The sequence below is a fragment of the Pygocentrus nattereri genome, chromosome 12 (assembly GCF_015220715.1).
Source record: "Pygocentrus nattereri isolate fPygNat1 chromosome 12, fPygNat1.pri, whole genome shotgun sequence".
NCBI classification, from domain to species: Eukaryota; Metazoa; Chordata; class Actinopteri; order Characiformes; family Serrasalmidae; genus Pygocentrus; species Pygocentrus nattereri.
Genome location: NC_051222.1, coordinates 36,187,939 through 36,211,439, shown reverse-complemented (window position 1 = coordinate 36,211,439; position 23,501 = coordinate 36,187,939). Strand labels below are relative to the sequence as shown.

General features: G+C 41.8%; 2 protein-coding genes and 2 long non-coding RNA genes across 4 annotated transcripts in view; 2 read left to right on the top strand and 2 right to left on the bottom strand.

The window, feature by feature from the left end:
- LOC108413944 (B-cell receptor CD22-like) overlaps positions 1-23,501 on the top strand; it is a 164,061-nt gene that overhangs the window by 38,718 nt on the left and 101,842 nt on the right. The window lies entirely within an intron of this gene.
- LOC119264739 lies at positions 423-1,376 on the top strand. Its single transcript, XR_005131174.1, has 3 exons — positions 423-584; positions 855-1,179; positions 1,317-1,376. It is a non-coding gene; the product is annotated as an uncharacterized LOC119264739 (long non-coding RNA).
- Positions 11,867-13,396, bottom strand: LOC119264753. The gene is made up of 3 exons (XR_005131192.1): positions 13,349-13,396; positions 12,774-12,842; positions 11,867-11,953 (listed from the first exon to the last, which is right to left on the bottom strand). It is a non-coding gene; the product is annotated as an uncharacterized LOC119264753 (long non-coding RNA).
- On the bottom strand, positions 13,779-21,892 carry LOC119264791 (B-cell receptor CD22-like). The gene is made up of 13 exons (XM_037543751.1): positions 21,838-21,892; positions 21,329-21,667; positions 20,768-21,013; positions 17,185-17,442; positions 16,832-17,089; positions 16,479-16,736; positions 16,135-16,383; positions 15,895-15,976; positions 15,571-15,613; positions 15,383-15,451; positions 14,879-14,947; positions 14,043-14,111; positions 13,779-13,796 (listed from the first exon to the last, which is right to left on the bottom strand). Exons 1-13 carry the CDS (start codon positions 21,878-21,880, stop codon positions 13,779-13,781), a joined length of 2,001 nt encoding a protein of 666 aa, XP_037399648.1. The 5' UTR covers positions 21,881-21,892.

Genomic DNA, 23,501 nt, shown 5'->3' with positions numbered 1-23,501 from the left:
GAGGGCAGATGTCTATGGACCATTGCTTTTACCCTTGATGGTTCTACCCCAGAGACAGGAGGGCCTCCACCCCAGTGACAGTTCAGTACCTTTTGAGTGTGTAGCGTATCAGGAGGAAATCATCATCTGTCTTAATAAAAACTGCGACTGCCCCTGATGATGAGCCTCGTTAAAGGAGGATAAGATTATTTCTTTATATTAATCAGATTTTATTCACTATTAGAATCATAAACATAATTTTCTTCCCACAATGACAAAAGCAGTCAGGAGGAAGTGGCTGACTGGTGACTAAGATGGTGTTAAATTCTGTGGTTTCCAAGATGGGCTAGAGAGGGTTGGGGGTGGCAAGTGAGGGGGGAAGAGAGAGAGAGAGACACAGAGAGAGAGAGAGAGAGAGAGAGAGAGAGAGAGAGAGAGAGAGAGAGAGAGAGAGGTGGTTGGGCCTCTGTCACTTCAGGAAGTCTTAAAGCTCTTGTGGTCAGCGTCATGTATAAGGACACAGCTCACTTTGTCGTGTGTAACTGACCTGTTAGGTGTTTGAATCATGACCATCATCTGGATCATCATCTTCACTCTGACGCCTGGTGAGTTGTTCCTCTCACATCTGTGTTGAGTTTAAGATGATCTTTACAGACTCAGAGACACACAGTGTGTTAGATCAGTGACTGATGAAGAACAGAATCTTCCTCTTCCTCTCACTCATATTCATCACTGTTACTGTCTTAGTGAGACGTTTCTGTGTAGAGTTTCAGTCTCTCGTGTTCTACAGGCTTTTCAGACTAAACAGTCCTGAGTGACGTCTCAGCCTCAGAGTTAGTTTATTACTCCCTTATACAACATGTTCTCTTTTACAGCTGGAGTCAGCGCTGGAACTACTGTAACTGGACACAGAGGACAGTCAGTCCAGATTAGATGCTCCTATTGGTCTCTATAAGACCTCCATAAAGTATCTCTGCAGAGGAGAATGTTCTGCTTTATGGGGAACTAAAGTCATTCCAGTACAGTCTGGATCTGCTGAAGATCAGAGATTCTCTCTGGATGACGACACAGCAGCCAGAGTCTTCACCATCACCATCACTGACCTGAGACCAGAGGATGGAGGAAGATACTGGTGTGGGGTAAAGAGGCCTAAACCACTTCCTGACCTTTACACAGAGATCCTATTACTGGTTGAACAGGGTGAGTGACCGACGGTTCAGACTGATATCAGTGTTTAATAAACGGAGAAACAGATATGACGACTTGTCCTGTGTGGTCAGTGAGATGTTTATGCTGAAAGATGAATTAATTTTATATTGTCTATTTCTTTTCTTTAGGTGACCCTCCTGCCGTCTCTCCCTCCACATATTCTCCTCCATCAGTACAGACACAATCCACACCTCTCTCCAGGTTTCCATCTACAGGTATGAGCTCTCTACTCAGTCTGTTTTTTTATATTTGCATATTCATCAGATCATCCATCACACCATTAGTGCCTGTTTATCTCTTATGTCTGCACTGTGACAATTCAAGATTTATTCATCTTCAAATATAGCTTATTAAAAAATGTCAGTTTGTGTTTAATCTCTCTAAATTGTTTCAATATAATAATCATTTTAAAAATGACGGAATATGAAATGGTTCATTATAGAGAAACTTACATACTCAAATTTCAAAACCTAACCCTTGGCCTAGTCCTAACCCTCACCCTGGCGCTACTCCTAATCCTAAGCTTTACCTCATCCCAAAACTTCAAAAATTCTTTGTTTTTTCTGTTCTTCCAGTGGCCTGGTTTTCTGTAGCAGCCGTATTAAGGGGTATAATCTGAGGGGAGTGCTTAAGTGTGGGCGATAAGTGTTTGGATTGTGTGCTGGGTTGTTGGACTTTGCTTGCCCTGGAGTTGGAGTGGGGCAAGGCCAGGGAAAGGGTAGGGCAGGGCAGAGCAGGTAAATGAGTTGGGTCATGCGCCTATTGTGTGGAAAAGGTGAGTATTGGGTATCTCCGGGATGGAGCTGGGTAGGGTATCTGTTGATGAGTCATTTGAAGTACATGGAGGATGGGGCTGGTGTCAATCAAAAGGGCAGACCAGGCTGATTTGAAAGATACCAGGTCCGTGAGGATAGGTGGCTCTGTGGCGGAGAAATAAGGTTCTAAATTTGGTGGCGAGATTTTGCTATGGGGGTCCACCGCGGACCACGCTGAGGTTGGCCTAGAAGCGCTGTAGTTGAACGAGATTGAAAAACAGCAAAAAACGTCTATGTCCATAAAATTTGCCTAGGTAGCTATTTTGGGGGGTAAAAGCAGGTAAAAATTCCTCCAGGGGGCATGACCCACTTTACCAGGCCAAAAATAATGCACTCCCATTGGTTAAAGGGAGTAGGAAAGCATCCCTTGATGATAAACAGTAATAAAATGACTATGTCTATAAAATTCACCAAGGTGGTTTCACCGAGGGTCTCTGTGCTGCTCGTGTATCCAGCTAAGGTGCACTTTTCTCAGGCAAATTCAAATCTACCCGTGGTCTGGAGCGTGTATTTGGTAAGGAAAATGCAGAGGGGTGCTGTTGGGGTTTTGAGAAACCGTGGCAGGAGGAGTTTTGGTCAGGGTCCAAGCACTTTTATGGGCTTGGTGCTTAGTCTACAGTCCACAAAGCATGTGAACAGCAGACCCTAGTGCATGTGAACCGCAGACCATGCTTTATGAGGACAAAGTCTAAAGAGACTGGTGACTCTTTTCAAACATTTTATTAAAACTTAGGAACTTAGGATTTTAAACAAAAATGCACAAATCATGAACAGACAGAGATGCAGAGCTGAGCTCCACCCAGCATGTGAATGTGGTGAGAACACAATGCAGATCACTAACAGCCTCACACTGAGCTCAACATACTGAGAATAAGAGCTGATACACAACATTTATATCAGGATGATTTCAGCTCTTAGCATTTCATACTCTACATAGAGAAAACACTCTGCACTAAATCACACAGATATGATTATATTTACAAAGTAGGAAAAGCTTTTCACATTCTAGTAGATATTTATTAAAAGTAAAAAAAAGGTTACAATATGAGGCATTAATGTAAATGTTTGGCATCATAAGGAAAAAAATCATTGTAAAAAAAAAAAACTATTTAAAAATCTACACAGAATAATGATTAAAATAGAGATGCAAAATTACATCTGTAGTTTTGAATCGGTCATGGAAATCCTGAGAGCAGAACAAATCACAGGTGTTGAATAAGTAATAGTATTTATTTAGGAAGTGAAAGTGTGACAGACCAGAGAGTGAAGAGATGAGAGTGCGCACTGAGTCGGTCACCCTTACAGAGGGCTTTATACCCTAAACTAGGTGTTGACGAGATACCAAATAAGGGGAGGTTTGACCGCTGTTGTTATGAGTCTTTAGCAGATTTCTCTTAATATGGCCATATAAGGTTATGAGGACATGCAGCATCTTCAGGTCAAGCTGTACATGCATGACCAGTGCTGCCCTGACTGATTACCTTAAAGCAGAACTTCTGGGGATGTAGGACAGGTGACCAAGGTCAATCGCTATATGAGGATACTGCTTTATGTATCTAGGCAGCTAAGCACGTTTATCAGTCAGAGGACAGGATGTTTTGAGATCATGTTTTGTAGATGAAGAACTGATACAGACTCAGACATTCAAATCCACGCTATATGGAGTTTATCACCTTCTCTGTTACTGAGGATCACAGTTTAATGTGTAGAATGCACAGCTAGAGTGTCGTACTCAGGAGACCTGGACTGAGGGTCCAGAGCTGTGTACGGGTCATCAGGAGAGCTGGATTGAACAGCCTGTGTGAGGGAAAGAGGGAATGAAGCAGAGGAGGAGAAATGAAGACTCCATTTACTTTCTGAGGTAAGAGTTCTTCAAAGATCTAGAGGGAGGATTTGTGAGGAGACACTTACTGAAAGTGTGTGGTGCACATCATCAGAGGACCTGGCTGTGGGCTGAAGAGCTGTGTACATCTCGTCCTAAGTTTTAAGGTCAGCGTTCTGGACAGAGGATGGGTAGAGAAGGTGTAGAGAGACTGAAGGAGTTTAGGAATCATCACTGCTTTAATAATTTACTGTTTGAAACAAATCATCCCCATCATGATTTACTGGCTAAAACCAAAAGGTAAGGAGCTCAGAACAGCACCTTGGACAGCACTCTCACCTTCTCACAGCTCCATCCTAAAACACTCAGTCCTACACTGCCATCTAGAGGAAGAGCTTTGGGTAGCACTTTATCTTCCAGTGACTTTTTATGAAAACAGTGCAACTCCAATGAACAAAGAGCAGTTACATGGTTCAGACTATCAATATCACTGCTGTTCTGATATGCAGTTACAGTCACATTACAAGACAAGATCAAGACGAGAGCCTCGGACAGTTTTGTTCTCATGTTTTAAAGATTACAATGTGTGGTTTTTTTATGTGCTATTCTTTATTTTACTCTATTGTACCTGTACTAAAACCGAAACACCAATGCTTTTAGGATAGTTGTATGTTTAGGTTTTAAGGTTAATTAATTTTCTTAAGTCTTAGTTCAGAATCATTTTGAAATCTTGTATTTCAATGATCTCAAATCTATATTGACCGGCCCTTCAGTCTACAGTGATACTGTTAGAAAACTCCGTAATGTATGGGGCGTGTAGGCCAGACACACATACATAGAAGCTTTAATAGGGTCAACCCAAACCTCAGTCATCACAGGCAGGAGTCAAACAACAGGCAGGCAAGCACAAGAAAGATTCACAGCAAACAACCAGCAAGCAAAGACCTTTTCAACCACAGGACTAACAAAGAAAAGAGGCTCAGCACTCAGACCACCGACACAGAGACGTTACAGTCTAACAGGGTAAACACAGGAGTTAATGAAGGGGTTGAATTATTCCTTGAAATAACTACAGGTGTGTGTAATGAAGGAGGTGTGGAGCCAGTAAGGAGCTGGAGCTGTAATGAGCCATTCCAGAGTGAAGAGGGGGAGCTGTTCTCAATAACCTCATCACAGCAGCCTGGAGGAGTTTATGAGTTAATGACATTATTAAATGAAATATTTCCAGATCTTCATCTTGCTTAAGAAGTTAAACACTTTAGTTGTTGATATGAAAACGACATCTGTATTTTATTTAATCAGTTCTTATTTTTTTCAGTAACTGTGTGGTTTGATGACCTGACTGAGGAAAAAAGCTTATTATATTATGAAGACAGCTGCATATTAAGAGAATTTACTTAAACATCTCAGAGTATTTATGACCTGCAGCTTCTAAATAAGGTGAAGTTATTGTTCAGCTACATGGAGCATCTTGGAGATCATGATGGTGCCCACCGAGGAAGACGTCTTTGTGTTCCTCCTGCAACCAATGCTGTTTATTATTTATTTAAACTTCAGTATTTATTTTTAAAAATGTACAGTATACCTACAGAACAGTTAGTACACTAGAGAGGTGCTCCTGGAGATCGGTAAAGCTCATCATGAACTTTCCTTTAGACTTTCTGACTTCAACTTTCTTTTACACTTTTCTACACCACCACCAGCCGGCAAGGTCCAGCAGCACAGAGCAGCAGAGCGGCCAAAGCAGAAGCAGGGCAAGAGAGGTGGGCTACATGCTTGGCTAAAGGCTAGGGCTACACGGTCACCTCTAGCTATCCCATTGTTAGCTAATGTTCATTTCCTTGAAAATGAGCTGAGAACCAGAATAACAACTCAGTGTGAGATCAGAGAGAGCTGTGCTCTTATTCTCACAGAAACCTGGCTCTCTGAGAGCACGGCGGACTCAGTGATCCAGTTAGAAACACACTCCGTCCACTGCAGGGACGTCACGGCAGCACCGGGGAAGAACAAAGGTGGCGGTGTCTGCATCTACATGAACAACAGGTGGAGTTCAGACGTAACGACTGTTGAAAAACACTGTTCAGCTGACTTAGAGCTGCTGATGGTGAAGTGCAGACCCTTCTATCCGAGTTAAGCGCTGTGTTTATTCTGGCTGTTTACATCCCACCACGCCCAAACCAAGGAGACCACACAGAACACGTCGCTTACACGTCGCTGTGACATCAGTGGATGTGCACTGAAACTTGGAGAATAAACCCACGGAGAGTAGCTGGCCCAGACAACATCCCCGGGCATGCACTCAGGGTTTGCCCTCATCATATGCCTCCCAAAGAAAAGCATTGCGACCTGCCTAAATGACTGTCGGCCCATTGCACTCACCCCAATCGTGATGAAGTGCTTCGAGAGCACTTTCTAACAGAGTCGGCAGCCGCACATCCAACACAAGAACAGTGAGCACAGGGGTCCCCCAGGGCTGTTTGCTGAGCAGTGTTTGCTTGTATAGCAGTGCAGATTTACTGTCCTCTGAAAAGAACTCAACACAGCCATTAATGTCTAAATAGCTGGCAACACAAGCGAGTCCACCTCACAATGAACGTGCCCAAATGAGTGTCAATATGTTGTGTGACCACCATTATTATTTAGCACTGCTTTAACCCTCTTGGGCTTGGAATCCACCACAGCTGCACAGGTTGCTACTGGAATCCTCTTCCACTCCTCCATGATGACATCACAAAGCTGGTGGATGTTCGACACCTTGCATTCCTCCACCTTCTGCTTGAGGATGTCCCACGGGTGCTCAGTTGGGTTTGGGTCTGGAGACATAATCGGCCAGTCCAGCACCTTTACCTTCAGCAAGGCAGTTGTCATCTTTGAGGTGTGTTTGGGGTCGTTATTGTGTTGGAAAACTGCCATGTGATGCAGTTTCCGAAGGAAGGGGATCATGCTCTGCTTCATGAATTCCAACATGCTCTGCATGTTGGAATTCATGTTTCCCTCAATGATTCACAGCTCCCCAGTGCTGGCAGCACTTATGGAGCCACCATGCTTGACTGTAGGCAAAAGATGTCTTGGTACTCCTCACCAGGGCGCCGCCACACATGCTCGACACCATTTGAGCCAAACAAGTTCATCATGGTCTCGTCAGACCACAGGACATGGTTCCAGTAATCCATGTTCTTGAACCACTTGTCTTCAGCAAACTTCTTGTGCATCAGTTTCAGAAGAGGCTTCGTTCTGTGACGACGGGCATGCAGACTGATTTGATGCATTGTGTGGCATATGGCCCCTTCAACAATGGAGGAACGGAACATGGCCCATTCTGAGTCAATGTCCCCCACCTCCCCCGATATCTGGTCAAACTTCTGACGGAGGTGTGAGTTGAAGATCAATCTGACAGGTTCTTCTGCCAGACGTTCCCTGCAAACCCTCACTATACGTTTGGGCTTGCCTGGTCTGACCGGCATCTTCCCCCACCACCTGATCCAATTCACCACCAGCTTTGAATGAAATTAACAAATTTCATTAAATGCCAATACCCTCTTACAGGATGGTCCTGACATACCTGACCTTCTGTAACAATAACTGAGCTCCAGTCCATCATATTGAGATGTGGGCCTGCAGCTTACTAAACTGATCAATTATTTAACTAGGAAACATACTTTTAGCCCAGTCTCCTACATGTCTATTACCAACACAACAAAACTTTTCCTGTGTTTTCCTAGTGTACAAATGCATGTAAAAAACAAACTACACAAGTATTTCCTCCTTTTTATATCATAAACAGATATTATGAAGCATATATACACTTCTGATTTACACTGCTATATCTTTAATGAACAAACAGTATAAACAATTAAGGTCATTGATAAACAATGAGCTATATAAACAATGAGCTGTAGAACATGTTACATGTATTTACATATTTTATTACACATTACGGTGGTGTGGACTTGGATTCAAGTCAGACTCAAATCAAGAATTGAAAGACTTCCAACTCGACTCAGCAAAAATCAAGAAACACTTGAGACTCGACTTTGACTTGAACACTATGACTTGGACTGTAACTCGCACTTCAGTCTTATGACTCAGAAGGACTCGAGACCCAAAGGGGAAGAAACATGGAGGTGTCTGCCTGCAGAAGGGACTACACAGCTGGTCACTATTTCATGTGAATGGATTCATTTTCTGTTGTAAATTTGTTAGACAGCAACAGTCATCATCTCTAACTATAGGCTGACGCTCAGCTCATTTTATTTTGGAAGACAAGTGAAGCATTTAGACTAAGTTCACCTCCATAAGCTAAAAACAAGAGAAGTAACAGCAGCATGAATAAACCCTTGCTCATTGTTTAAACGTCAGCCTTACTGGAGAAACTTGGGTGAACTGACCATTTTCCTCATAGCAAAGGAAAAGACACAGCTCTCTCTTTGACCAAATTTAAAGACCTCAATTTAAGGTGAAAAAGAAAACTCGAAAGTTTAAACTGAAGTTGGTTTCTTCATCATATGCTGTCTCTTCTGTAAACTTTCATGAGTATGGTTGTTTTGGTTTGTTATCCAAGTTATCAATATGAACTCAAATTTAATGGCAATTCTCACAAAAATTACTTCAGCAAGTTGCCTTGACCACCTCTGCATGCCTAAATGCACTGAGTTGCGGCCGTGTGATTGGCTGATGAGCTATTTGTGATAAAATTAATTTGTGATGACTAAGAGTGCGTCACTGCAAGCGACTGAGAGCGCGTCACTGCGGCAACGTTTTGTGCTATAAACTTCTACATCGACCAAATGCGGTAAGTACCTGAAATATCTTGGCATCTGCTGGTTGTTTTGTCTGCTCAGAGTGTGGCATGTTTAGTTTAACCCCCTTTTCCACCTCTAGTGATAATGATAGTGGCTGTGTTTGTGCTAAGCTGCCAGCTAGTTAGCTCTCTGATGGAGAAGGTGGACCAGCTAGAGGTGCATGCAGGAGTTATTAAAAGGACAGAGATCAAGATTCAGTGTTAGCAGCTGGGGGTGCCCTGCCAGCACCACTGCTGCTGAATCTAAGGCCCTGCAGAGGGTGGCAAAACTGCCCAGCACTTCACTGCAGCTCCACTTCTACCCATAGATCTCTGAGGAAAGCTAGCAACATTCCCTCTGACCCCAGTCCATGTTTAAGCCACTGCCATCTGGGAAAAGGTACCAGAACAACCAAACCAGATCCAGTAGATTCAAGAACAGTTACTACCTGCAAGCTATAAAACTGGTCCCACCAGCAACACCAACCAGAACATGCATAGACATAATATGGACTGTTTCTGATCTAAACCCTGATACCACCAGTTTACTCAGCATATCTAAACACTGAGCTCCACCAGCTCATGGGACTGTATGAACATTGCACTTTTAACTGGAACTCTGTAAATTTGAACATTTAAGCTCTAAACTCTCTATACTTCTACGTTCATGCAGTTTTGAACGTTATGCAGTTATACAGTTTTTCATTAAGCTGTACAAACCGGTATTGGTATAATGACACAGTTGAATGGAATTGAATGTGTGAGGCACAGAGCCACCATAAGGCACCATAAGGGGCCATTGCCATCACCTGGACCTCTCATACTTAAGGGAAGCTAACCCTGACCTCTGCGCTCAGACTTGGGTTCTCTTTTCAGAGTGTTATATGAGTCTTAGTCAGTAATTTGGTAAGGCCCTTTGAGTTTACTCCTGGGCCTTTCTTTGCTGGACTATACCTAACCCCGTTTGAGCATTCCTAGGGTAAAAATAAAAAAGTAGGTAATGAATCAAAGGGGAGTTCTCAATCCTCTGCTATACCACTTTCTTCCAGTCCCAGGGATTGTTTCTTGGTGTCTTTGCTTTCATAAATTCCTTCTTTCCCACCTTTTACTTAGTTTAGGAAACTTGTTTTTGCTTTTTTCATGTGCTTTGTTCTTGAGCCTGCCAGTCTTCCCCTGTCAGCCTTTTGTTCCTTCTACTTTTGCCTTCACTTTTCTTTCCAGTGGTGTAGTGAGTTGATGCTGGCATTATTTTATGATAGCACTATCCATCTTGGGGCTTTCCTCAGTCCATTGTCTTTCCCCATTCCCCTTTTTCAGCAGTCATCCTACCTTCCACAGTCCTTATTAGTATGTGATTGGGTTTGTTTTTCATCTATTATGTGTACACTCTCCTTTTCCCCATAGTTTCAGTTGGTAGCTCTCTTGGTTTACATTGGACCCTTATACCAAGGGCTCAAGGTTCAAACCCACAGAAGAGTTTTTTTTTATTTATTTAATGGAGAAACAACCTACAATGCTCTTACTGCATCTGTTGGAAGGCACCACTATCCAGAATGACTTACTCTACTCACATTATAGAAATAACTAATGCTATATTAGGATTCTTTGTTCTGTCAAAGCAGAGGATAAAAACAAGGAGTGTTGAGTGAAGGGCAGCAGTGTTACCCACTACACTATTCCCAATGTTGGCTGAAGACAAGCTATATGTGACAAAAGCATCCCCATCATCTTTTGCTTGCAATCTGTATAGCACAGCAGGTAATGCACCTGTCCTCTACTAGGCAGACTGAGGTTTGATTCCCTGCTCAGGCAAGCAAGTCATCCTTTACCAATAAACATCTCTGAAAAAGCACTTAACACTATATTAGCTTACCTCTCCAACATAATCAGACTGGAAGCCATTCTGGGTAAGAGTGTCTGCCAAACGCTGTGATTTTGGCCTTTTTTCCTAAAGGTTTTTGTATATTATTGTCAGTCTGAACAACGTTGAACAAACATCTAAATGCAGTCTCTTTTCCAAAAAGGTTGGGACAGGGGCCTGTTTACCATTGGTGTTAAAAGAAGAGGTGATGAAACTCAATCTGTAAGCATTTGCAAATTGTGATGGAGACCATAATGTGCAAAGTGTTTTCAGTGGTGACCGGTCTGGACTGCAGGCAGGTCAGTTCAGCACCTGGACTCTTAATATGGAGCAATGCTGTTGTAACACATGCAGAATGTGGTTAGATATTGTCTTGCTGAAATAATCAAGGCCTTCCCTGAAAAATACTTCACCTGGATGGCAGCGTATGTTTTCAGAAGTATTTGAGCCCATGCAGTGATTTGCACTACAAATGTCATGTCTGTTTTTAATGCAGTGCACTGCTCCTCTGTAAGACTGAGTTTTGAGATCTTCAATTATGAGTCTTTGTTTGAAAGACTAACAGAATGGGGCAGACTTAATGGTCCAGGAACTTCACAAAATGACTTGTGGCAGAGGTGAATTTATATAACAGTGTTTAAAGTCACTGGGATACTAACTGCCAGCTTGTCAATGGAGATGAAACACTTGAACTCCTAAAGAGGTGTCCACAAACATTTGGCCATATTCAGTGGCAGATATGGTTAGTGTCTGTACTGTCGCTTTAATTAGCCATGAGGTTTGACATCATCACTGATGAGACTGTCTCTGTCTGCAGTTCATGAATGGAACTGCAGAGGGCGCCATTTCTCTGCTCTGAGAAACTGGGAATCTTTCTTGTGGAAATGAACCCAATACATTCACATGTAGACACAATAAGAAAATGAAGAACAAAAAATTAGGTATACATTTAAGAAAATTTAATCGTTTGACCCAAGATCACACTGCAATTGTAAACTGATAAAAGAGACGGCGAGTACAAATACAATGTAATGTTTTTGTAATGTAATAAAACAAGAGGAAGGCTTAAAACAGTAAAATGTGAATAACAGTAAAATAACAGGATAAAATGAAAGAGAGTGTTTGATTTAGAAGGACTGGATATCACATGATTAAATGATACACTCTGTCTCTGTCTGCAGTTCGTGAATGGGAAGGCAGAGGGCGCTGTTTCTCTGCTCTGAGAAACTGGGAATCTTTCTTGTGGAAATGAACCCAATACATTCACATGTAGTCACAATAAGAAAATGAAGAACAAAAAATGACGTATACATTTAAATGTATGAGAAAATTTAATCATGGTATGAAATCCTCTCTCTCTCTCTCTCTCTCTCTCTCTCTCTCTCTCTCTGGTGTAGTTGTCCAGTGGATTGTTGGTACAGTTGTGGTTGGTATTGAAGGTGATGGTCTCAGTGATGCTACAGGTGATACAGAACACAGTGTGTTCACTGGCCAAACAGAAATGACAAGACACTAATCAATGACATGAAGAACAGTGAGCTTATAATTATCTAATGTTTATAAGGACGTTTCTAGCCTGCTGGAAGTTTTAGTCAGTGCTGCCGTGTTTTAATCAGCCGTGAGCTCCAGCTACTGCTCTAAAATCCATAACACACATGGTAAATATGTCTCCACTATCTTAGGCTTTTAGATGACAAGTTCATAGTTTATATTTTCTCTTGATGAGCAGACTTGATGTTTCCAGTGTGGACATCCTCGTGCTTTTACAAGGCAATACTTCATCTAGAATTATTAATATACAGCAGCTCTAAATAAGAGCCGTTTCTGGGTAAAGTGTAAATAAATGTTATTGTTAATCTGTTGTCATGTCATAATTGCCTGAAATCCTTGTAATAAAATGAAGAATGAAACTGCTATAATCTGTGGTGTAATCACAGCAGTGCACTCGAGACAAGGCTGTACTGGGAGATTTTGGGACCGCTGTGCTGATCTAAACACCGGCCTGTGGCCTCAGGCCTACGACTGCAGCGCAACAGTGCTGGCGTCTCACAGCACCACACTGCCTCTTGTGTGCTGTTGCATAATTATAGCAAGCGTAGCTACATAGTCATATTAATGTAGATGCAGTGTTAGAATCTGTTTCAATCGTTTCGATTCCCAATGACCAGTTAATAAACGAGGAGTGGATGAAACATTCACTTCATATTAAAGTACTGAGATCATTACTCGCTTCTGTCAAAGCTGGAGAGATCTGGTCCGACTGCTGTGTAATAACAGTGTAATAAGATTCTGATGTTTGGAACTCACTGGGATGTACACATAGTCATCAACACTGGAGGAGTCGTCATCCGGAGGCAGAGCACTGAGGCCTGAGCCCTGAGAATGGAGAGAAGGGTCATGTTTTATCTAGCCTGCTGTATTTAAAGGGAACACAGAAGACCTGGTTTAAAACAGATGAGGAGAAACTAATCCATGAGGTGGAGAACACTGGGTGGTATGACTCTTCCTCTAATGTTTATAAGGACATTACTCACCGGCCGTGCTTTAAAATGTGACACACAGAGTAACTAGTTGTCTCGAGCTTTTTGCTGACACATTTGTAGTTTTATATTTTGTCTTCATGAATGTTCCCAAATGTAAATATCTTGAATGGTTTGCATTACAGAAATGTATTAAGCAGCTTGTGCTATATGCACAACAAGACCCTGAAGGTCGAATCCCCACCACTTCCAGTAACCATTGAAAAAAATGACTAATAGAAAAATCATTCACTTCATCTTAAATGACTCAAATCTGTTATTTGCGTTCAAGTTTCTCCCTTCTATAAAATGTAGATAGACTGGTGTAATAACAATGTAATAACACTAATGTTTGGGACTCACTTGTATATTCTCATAGTCATCAGCAGGTGGAGTGCTGGGGCCTGTGTCCTGCAGAACAGAGAGTTGGAGAACAGGTCAGGAGTTATTTTTACCAAAGTAAACAGCTTGAATTGCTGTGATGTGCTGTTGGCTGATATGTTCATAGTTTGTTTAAATTTGTGTCTGATGAACAAGTTTCCAGTGTAGAAATCCTGAATATTGTGTTATGATTCAGTAGTGTTTGTATCCAGCAGTTGCAAATTTACTCGACTGCAACTTTGTTTCTTTACAAAGTACAAATGTACCTCACTGCTAATCCATGTTTTTTTTTTTGTTTTGTTTTTGTTTTTTTTGTCTCAGTCATCATAAAATCCATCAGTAAAATCCGGTCAAATCTGGTGAAATCCCAGTAAAAGACTCTGGATGGATGGATGATTAATCTTGCTCATTTCTAGTGACCATTCAAAGACTGTGTAATGTAACGAAATCAGTCAGATGCTCACAGTAAAAACAAGTATGTGGCTTTCTTGGCAAAACCCAAAGTTGAAAAACAGGCAGTGGTCAAATCCAGAAAGATCAAAAGACAAAAAGGACAAAAATGAAACCAGGCAACACATTTTAAAGGCCAGAGACAAAGAACAGTCAAAAACCCCTGGCAGGTCAACAATCACAAAAGGGCATTCAGAAGAAAATTAGTCAAATGTTTGGAACTTACCATTACATTCACATAGTCTTGAGCACTGGATGAGTCGTCATCAGGAGACGGGGCTCTGAGATCAGCTTTCTGCAGAACAGATCAGATACAAATCATTATTTCAGCCAAGGTCAACGGCTTGTGTTCCACCTTAAATGCGGCTCCAAACACAGGAAAACCGATCAACAACTGATGAGGAGGAACTAATCAATGAGTTGGAGAACAGTGAGCTGTAGGACTTTTCTTCTGTTTATAAGGACGATACTAACCTGTTGGAAGGTTTAGTCAGTAGTAGTGTGTTTTTAATCCACTGAGCTTCTGGTATTGCTCTAAAATGTGTAACATATCTAGTTCCCTCAAGCTGTCAGCTGAAGTTCATAGTTTGTTCACATTATTTTTGATGTTTCCAGTGTGGTGTGTACTGAGCTTTGTGTTCCAATATTTATTTTAATAGCCTTTGATCATTAGAACAGATATTTTCATGCAGTGTAAATAAACTTTTGCTAATCCATTTTTATTATAACTGTTTTAATTTGATATAAGAATCAAGCATGAAACTGTAGTATAACAGCAGTGAGACATTCGAGGTTGAGGATTAGTCATTACTTACAACGCACAGTACAGCACTGCATCTCATAAGCAAAGTACTAGTAGTTAGACTAATGTTTAAGTAGTGTTGGGAGATGACTGTATTTCCAGTTGCCAGTAAAATAACAGCAAATAGATCAACCATTCATTTAACGTTTAAAGGTCCTAAAATCTGCACCAGCTCTTGGTTTCAGGTTTCTCCCTTCTGTCAAATGTAGTTGGAGTGTGGTGTAAAAAAAGTGTAATACGTTTTATTGTTTGCAACTCACGGTTATATTCTCATAGTCATCAACACTGCAAGTATCATCATCAGGAGGCGGGGCACTGAGGCCTGCTTTCTACAGAGAACAGGTCAGAAACAAATATATGTAATGTTTTTTTCTTCATGCAGTGTAAATAAACATTTGCTAAACCGTCTATTGTGTCAAAATTGTTTTAATTTAGTTCTAAGCATCAAGCATGAAACTGTAGTATAACCGCAAGAAGGCACTTGAGGTTGAGGATTAGTCATTACTCATATCTGACAGTAGAGCAATCCATCCCACATAATTATAGCAAGCGGAGACTTAGTAGTTAGACTAATGCACAAGTAGTGTTGGGAAATGTCTGTATTTCCAATGGCCAGTAAAATAACAGCAAATAGATCAACCATTAATTTAATGTTAAGGTCCTAAAATCTGCACCAGTACTTGGTCTCAGGTTCCTCCCTCCTGTCAAATGTAGTTAGACTGTGGTGTAAAAAAGTCTAATACGTTTTATTGTTTGAAACTCACGGTTATATTCTCATAGTCATCAACACTGCAAGAGTCGTCATCAGGAGGCTTGGTTCTGCGTCTTGTGTTCTTCAGAACAGGGAGTTAGAGAATAGATCAGAAAATGGGTAAATTTTTAACCAATGCAACAGGAGGGTTAATGGACCCACCACTGACTGGCTGATATCCAGAATACTGTAAGAACTCACCACATAGTCCGGTTCATTCATAATTCTAGTCTGCCTTTTCCTCCTGCTCACAAAATTAAATAAATGCACTTAAAATAATATGGAGACTCTTAAGGATGTTATGTATTCTTTTTAGGCACCAATTTGGTGCGCACTAGATATTGTTATATTACTATATTATCCATGTTCCTTTAGACACTCTGTAAATAACTAAGATTACACATTTGCATATTTTTATTCATCATTTATGATAATGAAGTTCTTAAAAAAAAGAAAAGAAAAACACACTAACATACCAGTAAATTAATAATAGTAACTGTATTTAAAGTATTTAATTATTCTCACCTTTTATAGAAAAATACAGCGAGAAAAACTGCAACTCCACAAAGTCCGACTCCAGCAGCTGCAAATAGAGTCACTGAGTGACCTGCAGAGAACAAACACATTCATAATCAGAAATGTAACCATAAAACTGCAATCATTTGTAAAACATAGTGGATGAATGACTTTAATAATTAATCATGACTTTAATAATCTCCTTAATCATGAGATGCAGGAATTTGACACAGAAGTCTTGTGTCTCACCGTTTAAATCGACTGGCACCAGATCTGATTTCTGAGCTCCATGCTGATTCTGAGCCTCGCAGTAGTAAGATCCACTCTGTAGAGGACTGTAACTGTGTCCAGATCCTACAGGTGAGGTTCCACCTTCTTTAAACCAGGTGTAGTTCTTCACAGGTGGGTTTCCATCACTGCTGCAGGTCAGAGTCACTGAACTGCCCTCCACTATTTCACCAGAGGGACTGATGGACACTGAGACGTTCTTTGGAGGATCTGAAACAGACAAAATAAAAATGATAATGATCTTTGTGATTTCTGGGCTTCCTCAAATCATCTAATAGAGCTTAAACCAATCACAAGAAGCCTACAAAGAACATTAATCTTCACAGCAGTGGATCTTCTCTCTCCACGATCATTCCGACTCTGGCATGTGTATTCTCCACTGTCCTCAGATCTGATGTTGGGAATGCTGTAGGTTTTTCCTTCTCCTACTGATGCTGATCCCTTAAACCAGGTGTAGATCTTCACAGGTGGGTTTCCATCACTGCTGCAGGTCAGAGTCACTGAACTGCCCTCCACTATTTTACCAGAGGGACTGATGGACACTGAGACGCTCTTTGGAGGATCTGAAACAGACAAAATAAAAATGATAATGATCTTTGTGATTTCTGGGCTTCCTCAAATCATCCAATAGAGCTTAAACCAATCACAAGAAGCTTACAAAGAACATTAATCTTCACAGCAGTGGATCTTCTCTCTCCATGATCATTCCGACTCTGGCATGTGTATTCTCCACTGTGCTCAGATCTGATGTTGGGAATGCTGTAGGTTTTTCCTTCTCCTACTGATGCTGATCCCTTAAACCAGGTGTAGATCTTCACAGGTGGGTTTCCATCACTGCTGCAGGTCAGAGTCACTGAACTGCTCTCCACTATTTTACCAGAGGGACTGATGGACACTGTGACGCTCTTTGGAGGATCTGAAACAGACAAAATAAAAATGATAATGATCTTTGTGATTTCTGGGCTTCCTCAAATCATCTAATACAGCATCAAACAATCACAAGAAGCTTACAAAGAACATTAATCTTCACAGCAGTGGATCTTCTCTCTCCATGATCATTCCGACTCTGGCATGTGTATTCTCCACTGTGCTCAGATCTGATGTTGGGTATGCTGTAGGTTTTTCCTTCTCCTACTGATGCTGATCCCTTAAACCAGGTGTAGATCTTCACAGGTGGGTTTCCATCACTGCTGCAGGTCAGAGTCACTGAACTGCCCTCCACTATTTCACCAGAGGGGCTGATGGACACCGAGACCCTCTTTGGAGGATCTAGAGACATTTTTTTAAGACAATTTTATATTTTAGACATTTTCCTTTTTTGCTGCTAACACAGTCTTATAAACCTCATTACAGCATAAAGCAGGAGATGGTGACTTGACTGACTCGTGACGTGACCCAGACACGCATTAACTGACTCATGAGGTGTCTGACATGACTCAGATGTGTACTTAACTGCCTCGTACCGCAACTCAGACTCGCGCTTAGCTGACTTAAGACTTGACTTGGATACATGCTTAACTGACTTAACTCACACACTTTTAGTTGATTCAACTCAGATGGGCACTTACCCAATTCAGAACTCGGCCTGGACATTCCGTCAAATTGACTTTTGACCTGACTCGCACACTTCACTGACTCCTGTCTCAACTCAGATGCCCATTTAACTGACTAATGACTCTATTTAGAATCAAGACTTAAAACGTACAAAAGTTCAGCCAGAGAAAGAGCATGAACTAAAATTCTATTAGGAACAGATATTTATGCAGCAAACAAATAAAATGTTCTCTTTCCAACTTTGTGTGAAAAGCTTGTCTTCTAATTGGTGCTTTTTCGTGTTCATTTGTTTTATTGTTAAGTGATCTTAAGTGGTTGCAACTACAGCCCGAAGCCAGAAATCAGAAAAGGTAAACAGCAGTTATTAGTTTGCAGCGTACAGCAGCATCAGGTTCAGCACAGTTTCAGATGTAGGGGAGACCGGGTATGGTTTAACACTTTCTGCTTTAGCACCTGTAGCTCACTCAGTTTTTGAGCTAGAGTTCTCAAACATTTATACAAAGTACACACATTTGTTTACTACAAACGGCACCAATTCAAACCTCTGCAAGATTATCACATACCTTGCGAGTTGATGTCAAATACACTGTGTTCCTTTGTTACAACCTACCCCACTACTGGGGTAGGTTGTAACACATGCTGGGGTAAGTTGTAACAATTAGACAAAAGAAGGAAAAACAGAGACCAGATCATGCAATATGCTTCAAAAAGGTTTATTGAAATAAAATAACAATCCAGAACAACGTCTCTCTCTCTGTGACTGACCATAACTCAAATCCACTTTGTGTTTGACTCAGGAGTGTGTGTAAATTAATGTATTAGAACAAACTTCCTTAACGATATGTATGCTTAATGAAAACTCTACTACAATGTACCTGTATAAAGAACATGTAGGTCAAATAAAAAACAATGACAGTGTGCGTGCGTGTGTGTGTGTGTGTCTGTCTATGTGTGTATATTCTTAATGAGAGTCACAATGGTGACAAATGAATGTTGGTAACCCTGGAGTGCAGGCTTGGTGGGCCCAGAGATTGCATAGGGCACATTTTACCCACACTCCCTTTGGCTTCGAGTTGCCAAATGGCTCCATACAGACAACACAAAAGTTTTCATCGTCTGAGGTCTCAGAATCCTCAGTATTGGCTTTCGACATTTTCTTGGTGGGCCTTTTCTCTTTTTTCGTTTGCTTGCCTTTATTCTTTCCTAAGATTCTCTTTCTTGCATTCTTGCTTCCTCTTCTCTGTTCTTCTTCCATCAATGCAGGCTTCACTGGTGTATCGGTGAGTATTTCAGCCTGCCTCTTCTTCTTGATCCTGTCAGTTGGTTTCCTTGGCCCTGCTTTTGGAAACGGCCATATAGCCAAAGGACTGAACGCCTGACCTCCAGACAACCCCGATGTGCTTGGCTCATCTGGAACACAGGACATGGGGACATCATGAATTGCAGAGGAGCCAGGAGTAGCCAGGTAGGATGGAGGAGAGGAGGCAGTCTCCAGGTGAGCTGGATGAGAGGAAGCAGTTGCCAGGTGAGTTGGAGGAGAGGAGGCAGTACCCAGGTGAGGAGAAGAGGCAGTCTCCAGGTGAGTTGGAGGAGAGGAGGCACTCCCCAGGTGAGTTGGTGGAGAGTGCGGCTGGAAAGCTCCAGATGTCAATGACGTACCTGGGTCTGGATGGTCGGTGACTTGTGAGCGTGCATACTCATACTCCTCAAAAATGTCAGGATTGAAGGGCCAAATACCTGTGGATTGGAAACTGGCTTGAATATTTTTGGGTGTTGCAGCTGCAGGCAGAGCAGTCTTCACAATATGCTTGGAATATCATATATTGTCATCGTCTTCGCAGGATTCATCTTCATCCAGGCATCACTTGCGGTGTTCACCATTTTCTCCAATGGGCCTTAGACACTGCGATCCAATGGCTGAGAAAGTCTTCCACTTGCATCCATCCTGAGGTGTTACCACCTACAGTAGTATTCAATTCTTCTCTGATCTCCAGTGAATAACCTGTCATATGCTTACCTCACGTGGAGTGAGTCCATAAATTAAGTTAAGTTAAGTGATACTTTTTTAATCCCACAACCAGGGAAATTCCACCTCCACATTTAACCCATCCATGAAGTGAAACACCAAATACACACTAGTGAATACACACACACTAGGGGGCAGTGAGCACACACTTGCCCGGAGTGGTGGGCAGCCGTATCCACAGCACCCGGGGAGCAGTTGGGGGTTAGGTGTCTTGCATGGTCTCCTGCACCTCAGAGAAAACTTTGTTGCTGCTCCAGTAACCTACACTGGGAAGATCACTGGATCCCTGGTCTCTCAGCTTCTGCAGTGATTTGCAATATCTGCTCAGTGTTACATGGCAGATCCCATGTGCCTTCGCGACTGATCTGACTGACTTGCCCTTCTTTGTGACCTTATCTGATGCTTTTTTTAAAACACTTGCAGGCACTGCCTAGGCATTCTGTAAAGTTATTAAAATCAAGAAAGTTTTCTTAGTGGTAGTGGTTTGAAATTAGCAGGGGAAAAATGCATCGCATTTAGCCTGAAACTACAATTTAATGTAAAATAATTCATATGGTTTTATCTGCAATAGCATAAGTACTAAATAAAATATAGTCTTGGTTCAAAAATTTACTTTCTTACTTCAAAATCCATTTTTTTCTTTATAGAATCTGCATGCGCCTGTTTCCTGCCTTGACAACCACCATCTGGGATCAGGGAGGAAATGAGCTAAAACAGGAACGATCATATGAGTCCTATCTTATCCGTGATTGGTGCAATTGGTGGTGTTACAACTCTCCCCATGTTACAACCATACTCGGTCTCCCCTACTTGTCTTTATAACAGAACCTTCAGTCAGAAGAACAGAATGAAGCTCTACATGCAATTTAGTCATGTCAAACTTCAAAAGGTGCAGCTAATAATGACATTAAAATTCTCTACTAAAGATTTGAGACTCTATTCTGACTTGCGTGAAGCAACATGGATTATACGTCTCTGAACACGTGGCATATAAAGAAAATGAGCTTCACTCACATCTGACTCTGAGGCTGTGAGCAGTAGATCGGAGGTGTTGAGATCCTCCTACAGCACAGCTATAACTGCCTGCATCCTCACTGCTGACCATCTGCAGGTGGAGCTGGTTGTTCTTGATGGTCTTTGTGGTTAAAGGACGTCCATTTTTGTACCAGATGAATGGGTCAGTCAGACTGCAGGTGGTCTTACATGTCAGATCTGCTGTTTGTCCCTCTGTCACTTCTTCAGGAGCTTCTACATGGAGCTCTAAGATAAATGGAGAAACATCACGCCGTATTACAGAAATTTCTGATCTATCTGTTTTAAGTTATGATCTGACAGGTCAAGATAAGATTTTTCACAAAAAGCAAATCTGATTTTAATTCAGGAGTTTTGTCTCATTTTACAGCACCTTTTCTCCAATTAGGAACTCAGGTCTGATAAGGAAAAATCAACTTTGTAAGGAAAATCATTAATATAAAGACTGATGTAAATGAAGAGGAGGCAGAGTGTTCGTTAATAAGAAACACTGCTCTAACACTAAGGCTGTGTGATCATTGAGATCCTGATGATTTAACTCACCTGTAACTCTGAGCTGAACTCCAGGAACACCTGCCCATCTTTCTTTTTCTACATTTGTTTTGATTCTGAAGCAGAACTGATGTTCATCCTTCTTCATCACATCACTCAGTTTGAGGGAGAAGTGTTTCTGATCATCAGTAAAAAACTCGACTCTGCCTGAATAATCTGGGTCTTTACTCAGATCAGTCAGCTCCTCCCCTGTGTGTTTACCCCAGAAAGTCTCCTTCACTGTGAGACCTTCTGGGTGAGTAAAAGTTCCGTTCATAAACACTGTGGATCCTTTTAAAGCACAGATTTCCTGTTGGTTGTACTTCACACTCCACTCTGTTCCAAAAGCTCCTGAAACATATGATGCATGAAAGAGCTGATTACAGAGTCTGCAGCCCATAAGACAGTCAGAGTTACTGTAGCTTACAGCTTCACTTCTCTCCTCTCCAACTCCAGCAGCTACTCTACACCACTGAGCTGATTCTGAGAGAAACCACAAACCACAACAAACACTGACTCACCAGCAGTCATGAGCAGAAAGACCAGAGGAAGAGGAGGAGCCATTCTGGGTGATGTCATCACATTAATGCCTGTGGTTTGAAATGTACAAGTTTAATATCATGCAGTACTTGAAATATTTATGTATTTATATGTAAAATGTACTGGATTGTAATGAAGGTAGAAATTGTTTTAATAATGTAGTGAGTGACCCACTCAAACCCAGGATTCTCCTGCATTCCCCTAACATGAACAGTGTATGGTCACCAACACAGGCTCAAAGAGAACTCAAATGCAGATAAAGCAGCACGGCTCATCACATTTAACGTTTGTCCGAGGTGGAACTCGCTCACTAATGGTGTAAGGCATGTGTGCTACTGTTTATTCTCATTTGTGTCGGTGTGGAGACGAAAGCTCTGTTGACGCTATCTGGATTTAAACATTTAAACAACTTTATTCCAAAATAATGTGTTAAAGCCATGTGAGAGTCCCGAAGGCCGAATGTAGGACCTCTAACTTTTCAAACTGCCTCTGCTTTTATGCTGAATGTACGCACATACATAACATGGTTAGAAACACACACATCCATACGTCTCCATAAGGAAACATCTGGAAAAGTTTATTCTAATGCAATCAGATACCCCCGACAAACACTGTTCTCATCCTATTTGCATGCTTATTCTATACATTAGCTCCCTCTCTTGAGGGAGGGGGTGAGAGAGGTCCTTAAGAGAGCACACATGAAAAGAAAGCCTAACAACAGATACAAAAATATAAAGAAAAACATGAATATAACAATATAACAAATACAAGATGAGCGTAAAGACACCTCACTACCACTGCACCACCGCAAAGGAGGTGAAAAAAGCGGTAACTTCTTTGAAGCTGAAATGGTTGAAACATCGGTCTAAACACAAAGACCTAAATTTACTCTGTATCTTTTTTATAAACTATTAAAATCTTCTGAAGTAGAGAAATCATCTTACCATTCTGTAACGAGGCTCCTCTTCAACGTCCAGATGAGAAATGGTGAGAACAGAGACGGCGCTGAGATGATGAACTAGATGTGGTTAGAGATAAGTAGACAGATGAAACTCCCAGAGTTATTAATGCACTTGTATCTCTTATAGAATATATGTGGTCGTCTGAGCTGCAGCAAGAGATGAACTTTACCTCAAACTTCTGCAAGATCCAAAATGTAAGCTAGCACGTTCGTCTAGCTACTTTGGACTTGATCTGATATTCTGCATAATCATCAGCGGGCCACCCGGACAGAACCCGAGGAACAGGCCAGTGGGCCTCCCGGACAGAAGCCGAGGAACAGGCCAGTGGGCCTCCCGGACAGAAGCCGAGGAACAGGCCAGCGGGCCTCCCGGACAGAAGCCGAGGAACAGGCCAGCGGGCCTCCCGGACAGAAGCCGAGGAACAGGCCAGCGGGCCTCCCGGACAGAAGCCGAGGAACAGGCCAGTGGGCCGCCGGGCAGAAGCCGAGGAACAAGCCAGGAGGCCACCAACCAAAAATATCCAGCCAACAGCGTCCTGTGGGCTAACGTCATGTGGGGACAACATCCTGTGGGCAACATCCTATAGGCAGCGTCCTGTGACCCCTGATGAAGGACCAGAGGATGACCAACACAAACTGTGCAGCAGCAGATGATCTGTCGTCTTTACATCTACAAGGTGGACT